This window comes from Eptesicus fuscus, chromosome 8, assembly GCF_027574615.1.
Source record: "Eptesicus fuscus isolate TK198812 chromosome 8, DD_ASM_mEF_20220401, whole genome shotgun sequence".
NCBI classification, from domain to species: Eukaryota; Metazoa; Chordata; class Mammalia; order Chiroptera; family Vespertilionidae; genus Eptesicus; species Eptesicus fuscus.
Window position 1 is genome coordinate 5,207,192 of NC_072480.1, and position 24,482 is coordinate 5,231,673.

General features: G+C 38.0%; 1 protein-coding gene across 2 annotated transcripts in view; it reads right to left on the reverse strand.

Annotated features, from left to right (window-relative positions):
- The window catches only part of NBEA (neurobeachin), an 896,160-nt gene that overhangs the window by 617,404 nt on the left and 254,274 nt on the right, over positions 1-24,482 (reverse strand). For both annotated transcript variants that reach the window (XM_028135810.2, XM_008158996.3), the window contains exons 19-24: positions 13,968-14,049; positions 13,604-13,727; positions 12,321-12,513; positions 9,145-10,152; positions 3,851-4,068; positions 895-1,048 (exon numbers count right to left, since the gene is read on the reverse strand). In XM_028135810.2, the coding sequence (XP_027991611.2) occupies positions 895-1,048; positions 3,851-4,068; positions 9,145-10,152; positions 12,321-12,513; positions 13,604-13,727; positions 13,968-14,049 (1,779 nt within the window). The remainder of the gene's footprint in view (positions 1-894; positions 1,049-3,850; positions 4,069-9,144; positions 10,153-12,320; positions 12,514-13,603; positions 13,728-13,967; positions 14,050-24,482) is intronic.

A 24,482-nucleotide genomic window follows, 5' to 3' on the forward strand; every position in this document is an offset into this window, starting at 1 on the left:
GAGATATTTTTTAAAATGATAACTAAATATAAAGTTTGCATTTACCTACTATATTATAAATGACATAATTAACACTGATTGACTTTCAACCTTATGCTATTAACACATTTCAATGTTTTATATAGAGACAAACAATATTTTTTTAAATAAATGTCGAACCAGCAAATAAAGTCAGATAAAAATGCTATTAAAGGCCATGTGAGAACATAAAGTTTTCTGAGGATTTCAATGATTATGAAATTTTTAAGATAGCATAAAAACAGCATGTTTTGTAATTTTCCTATCTAAGTGTCTAGTTTTAAATAAGAAACACTCTTAGAAATTATTAATTTGGTTCTCTTTGAAACAAATTGCTTAAGATCAAATCTCAGAGAGCAGGAAGGTAAACATCCTAGATGTAGTTTAGAAATAATATGTCAAATAAATTATATGAGATTGCATTTATAATTTTTTTCTACATTTATATTCATGATTAAGTATATATTTCTATTTAGAACATCAAGATTTACAGAACGAGGATTTTAACAGTTTATTATAATATTATATTTGAAGGGATAAACAACATACACAAAATAAATAATCTCTAGTTATGACTATTTATAAGAAGTATTTATTAGAATTACCAGAGAAATATTTTCATAAACACACATAGCTGGATCCCAAAACTGACAAACATTAATATGAATGGATAAATATAACTTCATATAGTTACAAGTTACCTTAGATGAACATATTTTGTTAAAATCCACCTATAAACTTAGAGCCTAAGTTTTTAGATACCTTTTTTTATGAGTCCTAGGCCTTAATAAACCTGTATACAGTATGGAACACCACTGACATGCTCTAGTCAAGTAATTATACAATATAACCACTAGATGGAGGCAAAGTACTTACACTTGGTGATGTAGCAGCAGAGAGCAAAGGTAAAATTCCTCCACAAGCAATGATGATGTTGTCTACCATTTGGGAAATGAGGTGAATTGTGTTATGTACAAAAATAATGTTTTCATTGCTGTTGACAAAATCCATTACAGACTTTGTGGAATGGCTAAAATAGAAGAAAAACAAAATGCAAATGAACAATTCCTTGGCTTAAGAATAAGAAATTTAGACAGTTTATAATAACATTTTTTAAGTTACAAATAATGAAGAGCTAGGCAAATTTAAAATGGAGTTTTCAGAAAATAATATAATTTAAAATTGACATTTTATATTACCAAGAATTTAGCACCTTTACATGGTTATTATGTGTGTGTATTAATCTAGTATTTTGTTTCCCAAGAAATATATTGAAAGGTATAGGACTATATCAATGAATTTGGCTGAAAATATTTATTTTTGCCAGTTATTCATTTTGTATTAAAAGGCAAAACAACTGGATAGTTAACAACGTTTTGCTACCTTTTAAGCAGTTTCAGTTTGTTGCATCACCAGACTCCAGCCCCCTACCTCTGACCAGCCATACTGAAAATGTATATTGCTAGTCACAGAAGTGATGTAGTAGGAGAAATAAATCATTAAAAATTCAAAGATTTATTGAATAAAAAGAGAAAAGACCTCAAAGGTTGGCAGTAGAGTTTCCCCATACAAAACATGCAACGCAGATATTCAGTGAAATACACTGCTTTAGTTCGGTGTCAGTCAAGAATATGAACTATATTCTAACGGGGGAAAGGAAGAAACTACTTCATGATCTAATTTAAGTCAATGATTCTCAACTTTTAGAATTGTACAATATCATATATTATATCTTAGCTCTCAAGATGTTTTCCCCTGTCCTAAATATAAGCTCTGTGTTTAAAAAATTTTTAATTATATAGACTCTGTTTGGGAAATTTTTTGAGAGCCCTTGAAAGGAAACCAAGTTACACCGTATGTTAAAGGAAAGAAAATTGACTATCACTCACTTAGAAGCCACTAATACTGTAATTAGGAAATTACACAATTTTAATACATTGATATTCATGTTAACCTTAATGTCTTTCATGGTATTCTAGGTTCCTTCTTTATTATCTGTACGTAATTTATCATGTAACAACACTAGCAAGGAAAATACCTTTGTTTCTATACATCAGTAGACTAAGGACAAACTAATACAATAACATCAGAAGTAAAAACATTATGTGGCAGACCTTGACTACTTCCATATTCCTCTTCTATGCTAACACAATCAAGATTTTGTTCAATTATTGAACTAGACCGGGTATAGGAAAGGTTCGCCTCACCCCAGCTACTAGATTACTGACCAATATTGCTCTGTACAGATCAGTCTTTATAATTCCACTAGAGGCCCGGTGCACAAAATTCTTGCACTGGGGGGGTTCCTCAGCCTGGCCTGCACCCTCTCGCAGTCCAGGACCACCCCTTGGGGGAAGTCTGCCTAAGCTGGCAGTCAGACATCCCTCTCTTAGTCCGGGGCTCTAGCAGACTGGGACCCCCTCGTTCCTTACTGCCCACCTGCAGTGGAGGCAGGAGAAGCTCCCGCCACCACCGATGCGCTTGCCAGCCATGAACCAGGCTTCTGGCTGAGCGGTGCTACCCCTAAGCACTGGTCATTTTACTGTTCGGTTTATTTGCATATTAGGGTTTTACTATATAGGACTAGAGGCCCGGTGCATGAAAACTCATGCACTGGAGGGGTTCCCTCAGCCTGGCTTGCCCCCTCTCACAGTCTGGGAGCCCTCAGGGGCAGGAGGTGATCAGGCGATCAGGGGATGGCACACCCCATCACACCTCTGGTGCTGCCACTGCCGGCAGTGCAAGCCTTGGCCGGCCCTGATTACCTGAGCCTCAGGAGGCCCTGGGAGGCTGGGCAACTGCCATCTGAGGCTTGCCTGCGCCTTGGGCGTTGGCTGGGCAGCTGACATCCAAGATTTGCCTGCGCCCTGAGCCGGCCCTGGGTGGCTGGGCAACTGCCATCTGAGGCTTGCCTGCGCCTCGGGCCGGCCCTGGGGGGGGGGGGGGGGAGACTGAGAGGACTGAGGGACTCCGGAGGCAGGCGCACAGAGCAGATCCGCCTGAGGAGGGGCCCAGACGTGCCGTGCACCTGAGCGTACTGGGCACCCCCATCTTGTGGCTATGGGCGCCGCCATCTTTGAGGGTGTGGCAGTCAATTAGCATATAGCCTCTTTATTAGATAGGATTTCCTTTTGCTGGTGATTAACTTAGAAAAGAGCATATGATCCTGCTAGCATGTGAGATATAAGGGGGAAATTTCTTGAGTGGCTTCAATTAAAACAAAACATAAAAGAAGAAAGAGAAGAGGAGGAGAAAAAAGGAAAGAAAGGAAGAGGAATGGAGGAGGATTAAAGAAAGAGGTGGAAAGAAGGATATGAAGGAGGAAGATGAAGAGTCATCCATACCCTCTAGTTAGGGCAAGTTTCCTACATTGATTCAATCCTGGAAGCTGAAGCAACCACCTTGAATCTTAGAAGAAAAATCAGGAGAAGCAGAGGAACCCATTTGAGTCTTGAGAATACTGCACCACTGATACTTGTGATAGTGGCATACTCTGTTACAGAGTACCATCAATTTCCTAATTTATATAAATGACACACTCTCATAATCAATTTGTTGTAAATTTGCTATTAAAAATTAAATCAAAAGTGAGGCAAGGTATTGACTTAATTTATGCACACTTGGTTTTCATTAAGTGATTATATTTTAACTGATATAGTCTCAAAAATAGGTGTCATAAAATAATTTAAAATTTTATTTTAACAATACATATATCTTATAAACTCATTAATAAAAATACATTTAGTATGTGGTATTAATTTTAAGAGTAAAAGATAAAAAGGACATTTCTTAAATGAAAGTAGTCTTATTTCTAGAAAAGAAATATTTCTACCTTCTCCAAACATGTACATCTGTTTCTAAAGCAAATAGTAAATCGGTGAGAAGTCGTTGGTGCATTGGAGACCACTTAAACTCAGGAATACGAAACATTGTAGTGCGTGGACCTGGGCTGAACTGGCGCCGCTGTTCCTCAGTCATTGGCATTCCTCGAAATCCTAAATCAACACGGAGATCTCTGTCCTGTTGTGTAAGAGACCGACCCTGAACAGCCTAGAGAAATAAAAGGTGAACATTTGTAGAGTGCAAAAGAAATTACTGATTTCAAAATAAAAACAATAAGTATAGTAAAGTAAGTGTATGAATAAAGCTTTTGCTTATGACTTAAGTAGGCTACTTTATATATATATATATATATATATATCCGGTGCACAAAATTCGTGCATGGGGGTGTGTGAACCTCAGCCCAGCCTGCACCCTCTCCAATCTGGGACCCCTCGAGGGATGTCCGACTGCCCATTTAATCACAGTAGGATAGGGCCTAAACGGGCAGCAGGACATCCCTCTCACAATCCAGGACTGCTGGCTCCCAACTGCTTGTCTGCCTGCCTTCCTGATTGCCCCTAACCGCTTCTGCCTGCCAGCCTGATCACCCTCTAACCACTCCCCTGCCAGCCTGATTGATGCCTAACCACTCCCCTGCCAGTCCGATTGCCCCTAACTGCCCTCCCCTGCAGGCCTGGTCCCCCCACAACTGCCTGCCCTTGCAGGCCTGGTCCCTCCCACCTTCCCTCCCCTGCAGGCCATCTTGCGGTGGTCATCTTGTGTCCACATGGGGGCAGTCATCTTTGACCACATGGGGGCAGCCATCTTGTGTGTTGAAGTGACAGTCAATTTGCATATTATCCTTCTATTAGATAGGATTAGATAGGATAGAGGCCTGCTGCTCAGGTGGGGGTCGGATGATTTGCCCTGAAGGGTGTCCTGGATCAGGGTGGGGGTTCCCTTGGGGCGTGAGTCGGCCTGGGCGAGGAGCCTGTGGTGGTTTGCAGGCTGGCCACACCCCCGGGCAACCCAAGCAGAGGCCCTGGTGTCTGGGATTTATTTATCTTCTATAATTGAAACTTTGTAGCCTTTAGCAGAGCCAAGCCTCCTGTTCACTCTGTGGCTGCCATCATTTTTGTTGGGATTTATTTATCTTCTATAATTGAAACTTTGTAGCCGTAAGCGGAGGCCAAGGCAGGCCTGGGTGTGCAGAAAGCTTGGCTTCCTCCATTGCCAGGGAAACCCAAGCCTCCTGCTCTCTCTGTGGCCGCAGCCATCTTGGTTGGGTTAATTTTCACACTTGCTCCTGATTGGCTGGTGGGCGTGGCTTGTGGGTGTAGCAGAGGTATGGTCAATTTGCATATACTATTTTATTAGATAGTATATATATTGTTCACCTAGTGATTCCCTGCTCAGGAACCTTTTAGAGCTGAGGGCTACTATTTTTATTTTTGCAGTTTCATGAACTAAGCAAAAAAATCAAATACCTAAGTTTAATATCAATGTACACACGGAAAACCAGACTCACTTTACCCCTGTTTTGGAGGCTTTACATTAGCCCATATTTCTTCCTTATGAAAGTAAAGTATACCGAATATATGTCATCAACTAATTGTAGTTAAAAACACAAGATTAAAAGAAATATTAATTGAACAGATTCAAGTTAACTTCAAAGTCTATTTTGCTCATGATACTTCAATTTAGAAAAAGCAAATGCATTTAATATAATGAAAAACCAGAAAATGCCCATGCACTCTGAATGAAAACCAGACAAACCTAATGATTATTATATTCAATAAACAATGCATCATGCTGTCCTTTATTTTAAATCTATAGCTAATTCAATATTCCCATACCCTGACAATTATCACTGTAGTACATCGACCACAAAAATGGCAATTGTCAGTTAACAGAGACAAAAATGAAGAAACTTTTCCCACACACAAAATCTATTATTAAGGAATCTTATTAGAGTACAAAGACACTAGTTAGGTATATGGCTTACTCTTTATAATAGAACATGTTAAATTTACAGTGAATTTTGTAAAACTCAGAGAACAGCAACAAAACAAATCATAAAACATAAAAGTTTTTTTTCAACTCTTAATTCTAAGGCATTATTTAGCCTAGAAAATAAGGAAGTAGACTTAAAACTCAAAGATCAATAATTAAAATCCACATCAGAAAAAATCATCCATTTTTCGTTTTACTTTGGTGAGGCCAAAACTGAAGCACTAACATTTCCTCCCCACCAGGCCTTAGAGTCTTTAATTTTCCTCATAATAACTTTATATCCATGTGATTGTAAGAAAAAAATTCTCACTGCTAATAACTGCAAATTTCCTCAGCCATATTACCTACCTCACAGGGTTGATCTGAGGATTAAATCTGAAAACATATATCACATTGCCTGGAACATAGCAGGCACTTGATAAATAACATGTCCTTCTTCCCTTCCCCTTCATTTCATCTACCAGTTCAATCTGGGCTCCAAGTCCTCTTTTCTATAATCCACAGAACAGGTCTGGGAATGAAGCTTAAAAGGTTAAAATTAATTACGAGTACAGGTCTTTTACCTACTTGGTTAAGTTTATTCCTAAGCATCTTAATTTTTTTGTTGTTGCAATGGTAAATGGGAATTTTTTTTTTTTTTTTTTTTTTAGTTTCTCTTTGTGAGAATTCATTATTGGTGGATAAAATCGCCATCGATTTCTGGGTGTTAATTTTGTATCCTGCTATATTGCTGAATTCATTTATTAAATCTAGTAGTTGTTTGGTTGAGTCTTTATGGTTTTCTATATAAAATATCATGTCATCTGCAAATAATGACAGTTCTAATTCCTCCTTTACAATTTGGATGCCTTTTATTTTGTCTTCTTGTCTGATTGCTGTGACTAGGACTTTGGGTACTATCCACACTAATAAAAGAGTAAGATGCAAACTGACCGTACCTTTGCAATGCCCAACAGCCAATCAGGCGTGAGTATGCAAATTAAACCAACAAAGATAGTGGGTTAATTTGCATACACAGGCGCCAAGTGGCCGAGAGTGGGGTGGGACTGCGTCATCGCCATGGTGACGATGCAGGCTTTCCGCACCACCCCAGCTGCTCCGGGCCTCTGGGCAGTGTGGGAAGGCAGAAAGGAGGCTCCAGGCTGGAGCAAAGGCAGTGCTGGCAGCCAGAGTAAGGAAGGCCCATTCTTGCACTAATCTTCATGCATCGGGCCTCTAGTATTGAATAAAAGTGGTGAAAATGGACAACTCTGTCTTGCTTTTTAAGGAGAATGGTTTCATCAGTTACTATTGGCCTATTCAGGTTTTCTGCTTTTTTCTGTTTCAGTTTTGGAAGATTGTATTTTTCTAGGAATGTGTTCATTTCCCTGGCAAGGATGTGGAGAAAAAGGAACCCTAGCACAATGCTGGTGGGAATGCAGACTGGTACAACCACTATGGAAAACAGTGTGGAGTTCCCTCAAAAAATAAAAATGGAACTGCCATTCGACTGAGTGATCCCACTTTTAGGAATATATCCTAAGAAGCCAGAAACAATATATGCACCCCTATGTTCATAGCAGCATTATGTAAAATAGCTTGGAAACAGCCCACGTGCCGATCAGTAGGTGAATGGATTAAAAAACAGTGGTACATTTCCACAATGGGATACTATGCAGCTGTAAAAAATGATCTCTTATCCTTTGATACAGCATGGAGGGATCTGGAGAGTATTATGCTAAGCAAAATAAGCCATTCAGACAAAGGTAAGTATCACATGATCTCACTTACATATGAAATCTAATGAAAAAAATCTGATGAACAAAAAAGATACAGAGATATTGAAGCATACAACAGACTGATGTATTTCAGAGGGAAACAGTGGTGGGGTGGGGGGTATGGGAAGAGATTTACCAATGAACTTATATGCATAGCCCATTGTCAGACAATAGTGCTGGGAAAGCTTGGGGCTGGAGCTGGGGAGGGGTTGAGAGCAGGTTGGAGGGGGTCAATGGGGGGGAGGGGACATCTGTAATACTTTCAGCAATGACAACAAAAAAATTTAAATTGAGTATTCAGAGCGAAGATATTGAGTACAAAATGTGTACATGTAGTCACAGAGTCATAAAATGTTAGAACTAGGTGAGCCCCTAATGTAAGGTGACCAGACGTCCTGCTTTTGGCGGGACAGTCCAGATTTTTAACAATTTGTCCCACGTCCTGCGGCGTTTTAAAAAAGTCCCGATTTTTGGAAAGAATGCACGACAAGCTAGGGAATGGCAGGAGAACGGGAAGGGAATATACGGTTTTCGGCAGCCAGGTGGCTATTTAGCCAGGATATGAGTTTTATATTATTTTTGTTAATTTTATAATGTTAAACTTTAATAATAACAAATAATTGTTGAGAACTGATTATCGAGAACTGCTTATCAAAGTTCGCATTGTTGATCAGTTGTTAGAATTCGACCACCATTGTTTGGACTTAATGAACAATGGCATTTTTTGGGATTGGCAACGACGAAAACATTTTGTAACTGTCTCTCAGACGATACACATCGTACTGCGTGCTAGTAAGCTAGTTAAACAAGTGATGTCATTACAAATCAGCTATTCAGGTAATTTAGGTAAGTAATTTATTTATTTCATAAATACATAAATTTTCTTGAATTTAGCAGGCAGTAGTCGTATTATTTATATTTTATAGTGGCGGCAAAAAGTCTAGCGCCGGCCTTGAAAGTGACACTTACGACTTATATTACGGCAAATTCATGACCTTTTAAACAACGACAGCGATCTACTAAAAAAAAATCACTCAAATGAGAAATATGCCAAAGAATAAAATAATACTATACATATTTTTTTATTTATTATATTTGTAAATTGTACTTATGTTGAAATTTTAAAAAATATATTACAATACTATTTTTGCGTTCTATGAAAATTTTTGTTGCTCCATATAGACCAAATTTTTAATCAAGAACCCCCCTACCCCCGGTCAATGGTGTCCCACTTTACCAATGTTAAAATCTGGTCAGCTTACCCTAATGTCATAGTTTAATCTAGTATAATCTGTAGTACAATATAAGCAAATTCAGGCCCAGAGAGATTGAGCAAAGTTACACAGAATTGGAAATATAATTCAGCTATTTTAAATTTATTTAATATGTACTACCATACTATCCAATTCTATAAAATCTATTTTACCATAATTAAATATAAGCACAGTGTAACTGGTAAGAAATTACTCTGCTTTAATGCTAACAATGCAACATCTATTTGATGCATTTTTAGAACTCATGTTAGGTAACTTACTTGTGTTGTAGTAGTGGTCTGAATTTTTCGGATCTCTTTTCCTGATTCTTTGCCATCATCAGATCTCTCAGTATCTGAAACTGTACTTCCAGCATCAATACTTGGTACAATTTTACTACCAGAAGATTCAGTTTCCAGAGTTGTAGCAGTCATTTCAGCATACTCTAACCCTTTAGATGATAAGTCTCTTTCGGAAATACTGCTCATTCCATCTGAAGTTGTATGGATTTTGAACTCTTTTTCTTCTATTATACTTGCACAAGTTAAGTCTACACTACCAGTCATGTGAGCAAGCAACCCAAGATCATCACTAACACCAAGATGCACTTGTGTGTCCTGAATATTCGGAATAATGTGATTGCTAGAAAGTTGAGGAAGAAGTTTCTCTTCCTGTTTGGGTATTTTATCAAAGAGAAATGATGTGCTACTATTAGGAAGATCATCTTTCTCATCGGCTAATGTTATCAATGGGCCATTATCCTTTTCTTCACTTTTTTGAATGATACCAACACTTCCATGTACATTGTTCTGAAGTTTCTCAACAGCAGCACAATATACATTATCCAACAAAGATTCAACCTCCACAAGGGCACCATTCTCTCCACCTACTAGGGTCTCTGGTGATAAATCCATATCATCCAGCTTTACTTCTGTTGCTTCCACTTTCTCTGCTTTTATATCAACTAAAAGATCATGCACTTCCACATGTACACCACTTCTCGGTCTGTCTGAATTCCCAAGAATATCATCTGACACTTTTGTTGACATAAGCAAGTCTCCAGGGTCGGTGCTGACAGGGTAATCTGTCTCACTTTCTGGGCTCTGGCTTTGTGAAAGATCTTCTATTTCTCGAATTTCCATTCCACCTTTTGCTCCTGTCGTCTGCGATGAAAGACCAGAGATGGTGCTCACATTCCCTTTCTTTCCCTTTTTAATGTTTTCCTCTTCTTGTCTCTGATATTCTTCATACATTTTGGCTAGGTATTCCTTATGTGCTTCATAAGTGACCTTAGAAACAAAGGAAGAAACATTAAGGCATTTTATATATACCAAGAAGAAATAAAAGATACAAATAAAATCTCTCTATATAAAATGCTAATATGCAAATAGACTGAACAGCAGAACAACCAAAGAAACAAACAACTGGTCACTATGACGTGCGCTGAACACCAGGGGTCACGCGTGGAACATGGCAGGCATCAGAGGGTGGAGCAGGTGAGCGGGGGCGCCAGACCAAGGCGGGCACCAGTCGCTGTCATCAGGGCGAGCCTCTGGTGGTTACTGAAAATTCTTTGCTCTCGCGTGCCATGGTCCCGCCCTGCTGCTCACACTTGCTGGCGGCACCAGCGCCGGCCCCACTTGCACCCACTGCCAGCGCTCGGTGCCTGCCCCAATCGCTCGGTGCTGTCAGTGGGTGTGAGTGGTGGCTGCCAGCCCAGATTGCCCCTCAGGGCTTCTCCACCTCCCCCTGCTCCAGAGAGGGGATCGGGGCTGGCAGCCACCTCTTGCGCCCACTGCTGGTGACGGCCCTGCTCGCACCTGCTGCTGGTGGTGGAGCCGCTGCTCGAAACCACTGCCGGCACCGGCCCCACTTGCACCTGCAGCCGGCACCGGAGCTACTGCTTTCACCCACTGCTGGCAATGGCCCCAATCACTCCGCGCCGTCAGGTGTGAGCGGGGCCAGTGCCATTCAGCACGTGGGAGCAGCAGCAGCGGGAGGGGGCTACCTGCAGACAGGGGACAGGGGAGGGTTGGCAGGAGGGCCGGGAGGGGGCAAGGAGGATGGGCCAAGACCCACCCCTGTGTCTACTGCAGCCTCGTGGCCCACAGTTCAAGTTGCACCAATTCATGCACTGGGCCCCTAGTTATGTTAATAATAGGAAAATGGTGCCAAGAATTTTAAATTATCAAACACAGCATGTATTAATAGTAAGTTAGGTAAATTAACAATATTAATGTTTTAAATACTGATCTTTACTTTTAGGTTAAGTATTTCAATGTTGCTCTTACCTAATATGCCAGTTGAAGCCCTACATATTTGAGGAATTTGAGCTAAATTGAAGAAGCGACTAATATACATTGAGCATTGGCTCACAAACCCAATACTATTACTAGATCAGATTTCACCACTCATTACTCATATGTGTGCCTATTTCAACAATTGTTTTAAAAAACCCACACACATCTATGAATATACAATTATAAACTGTTAAAACATCACAATTTTATTTTTACATAGGCTATTTAATTTGAAACTTTATATAGACTTCATTAGGAGATATATATATATAGCTTACATAAAATGCAATGTCTGATGGAGGAGGGCAAAGGGGAGGAAAAGGGGCATCTGTAATGTCATAATAAAAAAATGCAATGTTTTTTCTTATAAAATACCATTTTCAAATTTGTTAGTGTAATAATAAAAGTAAGGTACCAATACATTATAAAGTTTAAGGTATTAACAGCAATAAAAGCTCTTCTAAAATTAAAAATAAGTTCAAAATTTTTCCTTAGAGGCACATATGATATTGATTTCTAATTAAGTCATAGAAAGAAAATTTTAGTTTGTAGTGGACCTCCCTTTGGAGATTATCTTGATACAAAAACCCCTTGATTTTATGGAAGATGAAATCAAGTCCCAAAAACGGAGTTGGAAAAGCTGTCTTCCTTCTACCAAAGATCAGATACAATTTTAAATATAAATATTTCGATTTCTAGGATTAAAAATAAAGAAATGATAATGCAATTAAAAATACCACTAAAATTAAACTTTAAAATATTTATAATTTACTTGTAAACAAAAATAATTTCTGGCTGCTTTTTTAAAGTCTTAAAAATTAGAGTCCATAAAATATTCTTAGGTATGTTTTATTTTTAAAAAGGGCAACTGGCTCAGTCTCAAGTTCTCAGATCTGCTATATATGTGGGGTCACCTTTGGGGTCTAAAATTCCTAATTTATAAACCTGAGATTTCAATCAAATGATATATAAAACTTCAATATCTAATAGTGTATAAACAGAAGGGGAAAAAACAAAACATAAAAGAGAGAAAACTGGGAAGGATGAGTTGGCCTTAATGGAAAATGCCCAGAAGATGGCACCAGATGAGCATTTATAGCCATTTAATTAACCCACAGATGAAAACTAGATGATATAAAATGCTAAATCTCTGTTACCTTGGAATGCGCTATTGAGAGTGTATCCACCCAGACTCTCCAGCCTCCCCATTCATATTTTATTGCATGATACAACAAAATTCGGAAGATATTATAGACCATTTCAGTAATCTTCTGTTCTTCAGAATTTTTAGGATTGATATAGCCAAGAGAAAACATCCAATCCTGCCATACTGAACACTGCAATAAACATCTAGTGGGAAAAATATATTCATTAAAAACATCTAAATTATATTAGAATTTACTATTTTGAAATTTAGATAAATAGTGAAAACTGCACCTAGGTCAATGAAGGTACAATCATTCTGCATATCCTATATTCTACACTTGGAATGGCGTTCCCCCATTTTTATACCTGGAAAAATCCAAATTATCATTAAAACTGCTTTCCTAACTTTCCCAGTCAGATTAAGTTATTATTTCTCTACTACCTCATCACCTGCAGCACTCATGATGCACTTAATATCTTGTAAAACAACCACTGCTTTATTGTTCTTTCCCACTAAACTGGACTAAGACTGTATACTGAGACAACCTATGCAGCAAGGTGCTTCATACCCACCAGACAATCAATATTCGTTAAATTAATGACTCAGGCACCAAACATGGCTCCATTTCCTAGGTAACCAGCTTAAAAATACATGATAACAATCAGTTAGCAGACAAATTCAGGAAAAGCATGGATGAATATGAGCTAATCCAACATAATTATAATTAAAACTATTATCGGTGATAGATAATAGAAAGCACCAAAAGGAACAGTACATTTTAAATAATCGTTTGTGGGTATATATTCATATATTCAATTAAAATATAATACCCATTTAAGTAAAAACATTGATATAAGCGGAAGTATGCTAACTGCAGATTATATTAAATATGTCTTCTGATGATTAAAAGTGTTCAGCGCCCTGGCTGGTTTTCTTAGTGGTTAGAGCATTGGCCCACAGACCAAAGGGTCACAGGTTTGATTATGGGTCAAAGGCATGTACCTTGGTTGCAGGTTCCACACCCAGCCCCAGAAGGGGCTCATAAGGGAAGCAACCAGCCACCAATCGTAGATCTCTCTCTCTCTCTCCCCTCCCCACCCTTTCCTTCCAATCTATAAAAATCAATGGGAAAAATAATATATCATCAGGTGAGGATAAAAATAGAAGTATTTAGAAAAGTGGAAAAGATTAGAAATTTGTTTTCTCTGAAAGAGACTGAAAATAAAGAAAAAAAAAACCTGAGGTTAATTATGGAATACAGTTTTGTTTTGTAATAGTATTCCAATTGCTTACCTTCTATTTTCACGGCTATTACTGAAAAGTTTTATCATGTCAGATAAAAATAAACGACGAACTTCCATCAGTTCTGCACTTGGTGTAGAGTTTTTTAACAAAGTTGCCACTACCTTAAGAATCACTGTAAAAGAACAACAATAACAAAAAAACATAGTATAGATTTATAACTACATCATATCTTCCACTCAAAAAATATTTACTGATTTTTCAACTAAAGGCTTAGCACCATGGTAGGTGATTTTCAAGTGTTATGAACTATTTAAGCACCATAATGAATTTAGATGGTTGGAAAAAAGGTGATTTAGTCTGACATATTACCATGTTACTATTGAATTAAAATAAAAAATTGCTTTTTGCTTACTTGGATTCTGAATTTTCACTGTAGAATCTGGCTCTGGGTGTGGTTTGTGTACAACTTGAGTACATACTTGCTCTGTCAATATCTGAAAGATGAAGAATTTTAATTTCATTCAGAAAATAATTTAAAACATAATAGCAAAATATATACTTACATAAAATTTTAAAAGAATATAAGTTCTGTTCAAATTAAAAGAAATATCTCTTCTAAATGGTCTTCTAGTGTATTCTACATACTTCTAAACCATGGATTCTTTGTTTTTTTGTTTTTATTTTCTTAATTATAAAGACAAAACCAAGACCAGTATCTATAGAAAAAGAGCTTAATTAGGAAATGCAAGAATTTATTCTGTTTTAAATACATTTTCAGCATACATCCTTAATATATTATGCTGCAAATTGTAAACATTTGACTCTTGATGTCAACATTAATTTTGAAAACTTAGAAAATGAGTAAATAAAATCAAGTCTGAAGCCTGGGACCCAACTCAAAATGAAATGCCATAAGAAAAAATTTTTTTAAAAAATATTTTTATTGATTTCAGAGATGAAGGGAGGGAAAAAGAGAGAAACAACAATGCTAAGAGAGAATCATTGATCGGCTGTATCCTGCATAGCCCCCACTGGGCATGTGCCCTGTCCAGGAATCAAACCATGACTTCTGATTTATAGGTCAATGCTCAACCTGAGCAACCCCGGAAGGGCTATGAGGGACATTTTTTTTTAAATAAAATATGTGGCTCATTATCATTTACTAAAGAGTTTTAAACACTTCTTTCAAACAACAATAAAATATCAAAAGTTAACCAATTAAAGGAAAGAAGAATTCTAAAACATTTACTAATTTTTCCACTAACACAAAATCTTGGTGAGTACAGTATTCTTTTTTCTTTTTTTCATTTGTTTTCATTTAGTTATTGAGTAAAGGTATTTTATATTAGTGATTTAATTTCTTATTTTGCTTAATATGCTAAGTTTTGAATGAATCTTTAAAAATAGTTCAAGGCCCCCCAAAATAGTTCAACCTAGATTAAAGTACAAAAACTATAAAAGTAAGTTGAAATAGTTATATTGCAAAAACTGGGAATGAAGAAAGTAAATTATAAAAAAAGAGACGCAGATGATCCCTTCAGAATAGAAAAAGACGATGACATCCAAAGGTCACATTTTTCTTACCTTCGTCCCCAGATTTTTTTGAAAAATAAGAAAAAGATAGGAAATGTACTTAGTTATATTAGCAATGTATATAAAAAAGGCATTGACTTGATATAAAAACTAGCCGCATTTTAAGTATTTAATAGTTACATGAGACTAGTGACTATCATATAAGAGCTGGCATGGAAACAACAGTGCATTGAGGTAATTGAATAAATATGCTATTTACAGACATAGAACTAGCCTAGCATTTACATTTAAATTATATTTTACAAATGGAATTATTTCCCAGCAGTGGCCTTGCTTCACAGCTGGGCCTCATATGGGCACTTCCAAACCTCATACAAAGAGGAGGAATCTGCAGATCTCTCTGTAGCTCCTGCTGGGCGGCCCCAGACAGTGGCTGACCTTGCACCTCCTTGGAGATCCAAAAGCCAGTGTACCCCGTGGTCAGTGTGAGACCATACCGGATTACAACTCTTCACATCCATAAGAGACACACTCAAGGGTCAGACTCAGTGAGCAACAAAGCCCCAATGAAGCAAGTCCTGCCCCATAAGGGTGTCTCCTGCACAACAGATCTTCCAGTGTAGACACAGCTGGTCATCACAGCCAATTGGCCTGGAGGTCAATTCCTCCCAGTGATAACAACAGCAATCAAGGGTTAACTACAACAAAACTGTGCACACAGCCCACAAAGGGGTGCACCAAGAGCGTCCACCTCAGGTGAGTGAGGAGGATGAGACACTGGGCCCTATAGGACACCAACCACACAAGGCCACTCTATCAAATCAAGGAGACTTAGCAGCTACCCAGTACATAGAAACAAACACAGGGAAGCAGCCAAAATGCAGAGACAAAGAAACAAGTCACAAATGAAAGAAATGGATGAAAGCAAAATACTGGATATAGAGTTAAAAACCACGGTTATAAGGTTACCCAAGAATCTTCTAGAAACCTCCGAGAAATTTAGTGAGACTCTCAAGGATATGAAAAAGGACCAATCAGAAATTAAGCATACACTGACTGAAATAAAGAATAATATCTAGAGATCCAACAGCAGACTAGAGGATCCCACGAATCAAGTCAAAGATTTGAAATACGAAGAAGCAAAAGACACCCAACTGGAAAAGGAAAAAGCAAAAAAAAATTTTTTTAAATCCAAAAGTATGAAGATAGTGTAAGGAGCCTCTGGGACAACTTCAAGTGTACTAGCATCCGAATTATGGGGGTGCCAGAAGAAGAGAGAGAGCAAGATATTAAAAACATATTTGAAGAAATAATGACAGAAAACTTCCCCTGCTTGGTGAAAGAAATAGATTTACAAGTCCAGGAAGTACAGAGAACCCCAAACAAGAGAAATCCAAAGAGGACCACACCAAGACACATCATAATTAAAATGCCAAGGGCAAAAGACAAAGAGAGAATCTTAAAAGCAGCAAGAGAAAAACAGTTAGTTACTACAAGGAAGTACCCCTACGACTGTCAGCTGATTTCTCAACAGAAACTATGCAGGTCAGATGGGAGTGGCAAGAAATATACAAAGTGATGAATAGCAAGAACATACAACCAAGATTACTCTTCCCAGCAAAGTTATCATTCAGAATTGAAGGGCAGATAAAGAGCTTCACAGACAAGAAAAAAACTAAAGGAGTTCATCACCGCCAAACCAGTATTATATGAAATGCTGAAGGGTATTCTCTAAGAAGAGGAAGAAAAAGGTAAAGTCAGAAATTATGAACAATAAAGCGACAACAAATACATATCTATCAACAAGTGAATCTAAAAATCAAGTGAATAAAAAATCTGAAGAACAGAATAAACTTGTCAATATAATAGAATTAGGGGCATAGAAAGGCAGTGGACTGACAATTCTCGGGGGGAAGGGGCTGTGGGGGGTGCGGGAAGAGACTGGACAAAAATCTTATACCTATGGACGAGGACAATGGGAGGGGGGTAAAGGCATGGGGTGGGTTGGGAACCAGGTGGAGGGGAGCTATGGAGGGGGGCGGGGAGAAGAGGAACAACTGTAATAATCTGAACAATAAAGATTTATTTAAAAAAAGATTTAAACTTGAATACCTCCTTGTAAAAAATCTGTGTTCAATAACCATTATACCCTTATAAAAAAAAAGATAAAGTAACTAAAAATATACATTTAAAAATCAGTTAATTATTTCTGTAAGAAACAATTATATCTTGTTTTGCTTAGCATATTAAGCAAAAAAAGAAATTAAATCACTAATATAAAGATCCCACACTGTGAGGTCCCCGCACTGTTTAACTGAATTATAGGAATAGGATGTAAAGAGAAGCAGTTTACCCAAACCTATAAAGAGACATTAATATCACAACACCTAATAAAGTAATGTGTCTAATAGTATTGTTGAGATCTACAAGAATATTAAAAAGTCCAGTTTTGCATTAGAAGACATATTCTAAAATCTAACAAGTAATTCTGAAGCATGCTACAAATAATTAAGAAAACATAAATATAATTTACAGATGGAGTGAAATATAAAATAAAGCAAATGAAATTTAAGACATATTTTGCAAATATTATAATTCTCAAAATTATTTGTATAAAAACAGCTTTGCATAATTTCAAAGAGGAGTCCATTAAAGCTAACTCGCTTCTTCGTATATGAGATTCAAGAATAAATTCTCCTCAGAAAACTAGGAGACAGGGATGTTTTCTTAATAATTTTTTAGTTTTCATAATAATTAACATTCTTACATTTTCATAACTTTAAGCAATGTTGTCTGATATATCCTGCTAAAATGAAAGCCTAACTTACTTTGTCCTTTAATATTTATTATTTATTCTATTACAAGTATCCTATTAGATTTAGAATTTTAAAGATCACAGTGACATAGTCCTTATCCTAATTGGACTTTTGTGAAAACCACATATTCTAAAATGTCATTATTGTCAAAACAGGTTTTACACAGTTCTTTATTATTTCTGTACTTATTTTTACACCTTTCTACCTTTCTATAGCTGTGTTGATATTGATTTTGATACATTGGCTGGGATTAATATAATTTCCCCAAGCCAAAAAAGAGAATGAGATAAAATGAGCTTGCTAACTATAGATTATCAACCAAATCCTTCTAGGGGTGCAGACCCAGGTTGACACAAGTTGCATCAAATCCAGCTGCAGGTTTTCAGGCCGATTTTTATTTCTTTTTTTTTTTCCTTTGGTTATATTTCACTTATTATATTAATTGGAATTTAAGTTCAAACCTATCATATAAATTTTAATGTTTTGCAATAGATGCCACCCTCTAAAATGATACAACCTTTAAACTTTGGTGATCTGGAATTAGTCATCCACCATCCTGACAGTCTGATAAAACAATTTGATTTGTTAGTTGTAATAAAGCTTATTTTGAAGATCCTTTCTATATTTTTTTGAGATCTACACTGCTATCTAATCATATCATAACCATTTTTCTTTTTGGACTTTCTGTACACATACATCAACTTTCCTTCTTAGAGTATCAATTAACTCAAAGTTCTTCATTCCAATTAGCCATAATTATTATTCTACTTTAAAAGCATATATTTTTGCTAAATTGGTCAGACAGTAGGTCAGTTACTTTATCATTTCAGAAACTCTGTGAAATCCAGTATCAGAAGATCCAATCGTATCATGGCTGTTCTACCTAAGTTGTGAAATCAGCAATAACTTGGCTTTGTTTAGTGTGTAATATCATTAGAGACCAAAATCTGGATACTAAAATGAGAAACTTAAAGCCTGCACGTGAGTGTAGATAGTACGTGAAAATGCTGCTGCACTTGCTATTGAGCCACTTTTCAGGAAGACTAATAGAAATGCATGTGTATGTATTCTTATTTTAAGGTTAGGAATATACAATGAGTTTTCAAATTCAACGTATTATATTGTTATACTTTACTTTTATCCTAATATATAAAAACCCTGGGTCCGTCACATCCACAAGGACCAAAGGCTCAACCTAATGCCCAGGCTGCACGCACAGCAGGCTCTGGTGGGTGGGGACTTGTGGCAGTGGTGACGAGGACAGGGGAGGCGGGACCGGCACTCACGGCACTCACACTCACTCACAACCGCACACACGCACAGACACACACAGTACCCACCAGCTCACAGCCTTTTCTCCCTTTCTTTCCCTCCCTCCCAGCTCGCTCTCGGAGCCTCTCTCAGAATGAGGAAACAAAACAGACTGGGCCTGAAGAGGCCTGGATGGAAGGGAGGGCGGGCAGAGGGTGAAGCAGCCCCCACTGGCCCCACCTCCTCCCAGCCAGGAAAGAGGAAGAGGGAGGCAGGGAGGCCTGGAGAACTGCTGAGAAAAACAAAGAAAGACAGAGACTGGGTGAGATCAGGCTGGCAGGGGAGGACAGTTAGGGGCAACCAGGCTGGCAGGGGAGGGCAGTTAGGGGTGATCAGGCAGGCAGAGGCAGTTGAGGGCGAGATCAGGCCGGAAGGGGAGGGCCGTTAGGGGTGATCAGGCAGGCAGGCAGAGGCAGTTAGGGGCGATCAGGCAGGTAGGCAGAGACATTAGGGGCAATCAGGCAGGAAGGCAGAGGTTGGGGCAATCAGGCAGGCAGGCAGGTAGAGGCAGTTAGGGGTGATCAGGAAGGCAGGCAGGTGAGTGGTTAGGAGCCAGCGGTCCCAGGTTGCAAGAGGGATGTCCGCCTGCAGGATTAGGTCCCCAATTGGAGAGGGTGCAGGCTGGGCTGAGGAAACCCCCTCCCGTGCACAAATTTCGTGCACCGGGCCACTAGTTTTAATATAAAGTTTCATTGTTTACAAAGACTTTCTACTGAATAGACACTATATAGATCAAAACAAGCAGGTCAGAAACTCATGTAGATGTAGATATAGATATAGATATAGATATAGATATAGATATAGATATAGATATACATATACATATACATATACATATACATATACATATACATATACATATACATATAGATAGATAGATATTAAAAAACATATATAGGCATCATCAACCAAAGCAATTAGTAGGAAGACACCAAGATAGAAAAACAAGTTAGTTAATATTAGACACTAGCATTCAGAACTCTGATATTTTAGCAAAGGTTCTGATTCAGATGACTTTAATGCTTTCAACTTGAAGGTATATTCTGACATTTTTTGCCTTACACACATATACTAAGGAAACTGCCTATTGTATGACTACTTATTAGTGGTAAGACACAGAACAAATAATTTAAACTGTGAGTCTCAGTTTGTCTGTTTAAAAAAGCAATAAAAATACCAGTTTGATAGGGTTGTTTCAAGGATCTAAAATAATGTTGTAAAGGACTTGCCAAGGTGACTATCATAGGAAGTACCCAAAAAAGAAATCATTATTAGAAAAATAAATCAGAATCAAGATGTCCTATATAACTTAAGTCTGTTAGTGAGTGCTTATTCAGCCCTGTACATAAAATATTAGCGCAATAAAAAAAAGAAAACTACTATAACTCAAAACAGCAACACCTTTGAAAGCAGTTTTCAAATCATGTAATTTGAGGAATGACTGACACAAAGTTGGAATATTCATCTCAGGAACAATAAAACAGAGTAACGAAAGAGTTTTGTTCATTTATCTAAAGGGCAGCCATTCTTAAATTTAGTGATGAGAATATAAAATGGAAAAAATATTAAATAAAAGAGCAGAATATTAATATTTTTATAAATGCATATATAATAAAGACATTATATACAATAGATATAGTATCCTCCCTAATAAAACAGTAATATGCAAATTGACCATACCTTCGCTACACCCATAAGCCACGCCCACCAGCCACACCCACCAGCCAATCAGGAGCAGATATACACATTAAACCAGCAAAGATGGCGGGTGGGGGGTGGGATCCAAGCCATGATGGTGGACTGGGGCAGACAGTTAGCGCCGGCAGCTGGCTGACCAGGTCCCAGATGATGGACCAGGGCAGGCAGCGTGGGTTAGCAGTGGAAGCCGCCTGACCAGGTCCACGATCACAGATCAGGGACCAGGGCAGGCGGCATGGGTTAGCGCCGCCAGGCGCCTGACCAGGTCCTGGATAGGGGCTTGGAGTCTAGCATAACAAAAAGAATATTCAGCAAAAGCAGGAGACAAGGTTTCATAAGTTCTCCCCCAGGTCACCACTGTTCTCTTATACATTTTAATTATCCCAGACTTTGCCTGATGGGATTTGATTTGAATTATGCCTGATAGAGATTACATGGCATGAATTGTAGGCTCATTCTTTTTGTGGTTGCCTGACTGAGAAAGGCCTTGGAATGAGAGAAGGCACTTTTATTTTCCTTTTTCATTCTATAGAGACTGAGGAATTACAGTTTTATGAAGAAGTTAGTGATAGAATGAAAGTCTCATGCTGTATTTTTCTGTAAGTTTTATCATGTGGACTATCAAAACTTGGTGGGATCCTTTTCAAGAGGTGTTACAAAAATTATGTTGGAATTAACATTCAAGAGTAAAAGGAGAGACGTGAGTGGTGGGTAAAGGAAAGAACTTTGTCCTAGAAACCAAATAGAAGCCACATAAACCTTCAGATTCTTACTCATTGTGCTTTGGAGATATTAAAGGATAATTTTTTAAAAAGGTAAAATCATGACTCATAATCTGTATAGATAAAAGGCTAAGTGACCGACATTTGTCCATCCGTCCGATCAACCGGTACATATGACGCACTGGAAATATAAAAATAAACTTTGACTCGCACACGTGCCATACATATAAAGCTCTCGCTGGCGCTAATTTGAATGTTGCATTTGGTGGGAAAGTTCTTTTCAGAGGGGATATTTGTGTCGCCATGCTTTACGATTGGCCATAGTACAAACGAGTTTAAAGTACTGTAGTGTTTGGGGATGTTTCAGACAGTTGTCTCTTAAAACAAATATGAGATCAGAGGATTCTGCTTATAGTGAATGGTTAGTAAAACTTGGAGATGGCAAACTTGATAGCAGTTTTCATTTAGGAATGGATATTATTGAAATTCCCCACAAAATGATTTGTAATGGATCTATTATTAAAGCCACCTTTGGAAATAGTATATCAATAGATAATATTAAAAATATATCTAAACGTGCAATTCTTTGTCCAAAAAATGAGCACGTTCAAAAATTAAATGAAGAAATTTTGGATATACTTGATGGAGATTTTCACACCTGTTTGAGTGATGATTCCATTGAATCAACAGATGATGCTGAAAAGGAAAATTTTCCTATTGAATTTCTTAATAGTATTACTCCTTTTGGAATGCCGTGTCATAAATTAAAATTGAAAGTGGGTGCAATCATCATGCTATTGAGAAATCTTAATAGTAAATGGGGTCTTTGTAATGATACCGGATTTATTATCAAAAGATTGTGATCTAACATTATCAAAGCTGAAGTATTAACAGGATCTGCAGAGGGAGAGATTGTTCTGATTCCAAGAATTGATTTGTACCCATCTGACACTGGCCACCCATTTAAATTAATTCAAAGATAGTTTCCCGTTATGCCAGCATTTGTGATGACTATGAATAAATCACAAGGACAAACTCTAGACAGAGTAGGAATATTCCTACCTGAACCCGTTTTTGGACATGGTCAGTTATATGTTGCTTTCTCTCTCTCTCTCTCTCTTCTCTCTCTCTCTCTCTCTCTCTCTCTCTCTTTTTTAGTATTTTTAAAAAATATTTTATTGATTTTTTTACAGAGAAGAAGGGAGAGGGATAGAGAGTTAGAAACATCGATGAGAGAGAAACATCGATCAGCTGCCTCCTGCACACCTCCTATGGGGGATGTGCCCGCAACCAAGGTACATGCCCTTGACTGGAATCGAACCTGGGACCTTTCAGTCCGCAGGCCAATGCTCTATCCACTGAGCCAAACCACTTACAGCTGTTGCTTTCTCTTGAGTTCAAAGAGCATGTTACGTTAAAGTTAAAGTTGTAAATACTTTATCTCAAGGGAAATTAGTCAAGCACTCTGAGAGTGTTTTTACTCTTAATATGGTATACAGGGAGATATTAGAATAAGTTTAATCACTTTATCAGTCATTATTTGCATCAATGTTGTTTTTATATTACGAGTTTGTTATTATTGTTATATCATTTTGTTATTGTTTAGCTATTAATAAAATTATGTATTATTTTCATATACATTGTACTCATTTCCTTTTATCTCTCACACTTTTATTATAGAGAAAGGGCAATTAGCAATATTAAAATATTTAATCTAATTAATTCCCTTTCAATGTGCACGAATTTCGTGCACCGGGCTACTAGTAATATAAGAAATACACTAGAGTCCCGATGCATGGAAATTTGTGCATTCAGGGCGGTCCCTCAGCCCAGCCTGCACCCTCTCACAGTCCGGACTTGCTCAGGGGATGTCCACCTGCCAGCTTAGGCCCGCTCCCCGGGGGATCGAGCCCAAGCTGGCAGTCAGAAATTCCTCTGGCAGCCTGGGAGCCCTCAGGGGATATCTGACTAACGGCTTAGGCCTGCTCCCTGCGCTGCCATCCTTAGCGCTACTGTGGAGGCAGGAGAGGCTCCCACTACCGTCACTGCACTGGCCAGCCCTGAGCCAGCTTCTGGTTGAGTGGCACTCCCCCTGTGAAAGCACACTAACCACCAGGGGTCATCTCCAGTGTTGAGCATCTGCCCTCTGGTGGTCAGTGTGCCTCATAGCGAGCGGTCATTCACCCATTAGGGTCAATTTGCATATTACCCTTTTATTATATAGGACATTAAATACAGTTTTATTAGACAGACATGAGAATTTGGTTCATATTGGCCATGGCTGCTTCTAAGCCACTATTGCAGAGATGAGTAGTTCCAACAGACACTATATATCCTGCTACTATTTGAGTGAATGTCTGTGTCCCCCTAAAATTCGTATGTTAGAACCTAACCCCCATTGTGATCATATTAGGACGTGGGCCTTTGGGAGGTGATTAGGATTACATATCCCTTATGTGAAGGGGTTAGAGGTCAGGTTAGTGTTGGGTTCGTGCTTTTCCAAAAGAGACCCAGAAAGCTCTCTTGCCCTTTATGCGTGTGAGGACAGAGAGAAAAGATTGTTTGTATTGGACTTCCTAACCTCCAGAACTGAGAGACATAAATTTCTGTTGTGTATCAGCATCCCAGTTTATGGTATTCTCTTAAGAGAAGCCCAAATGGACTAATACAACCCCAAAGCCCCAAAATATGTTATATTATCTGTCCCTTTATCAGAAGAGGTTGCTCCCCCCAACAAAGATGAACAATTTTATAATAAAAATATTTGTGGTATATTAAGTAGAAAAATCAAGACCCAAAACTATGTGCAGGATGATAGTTCACAAGAGGTGTGTCTGTATGTATGAG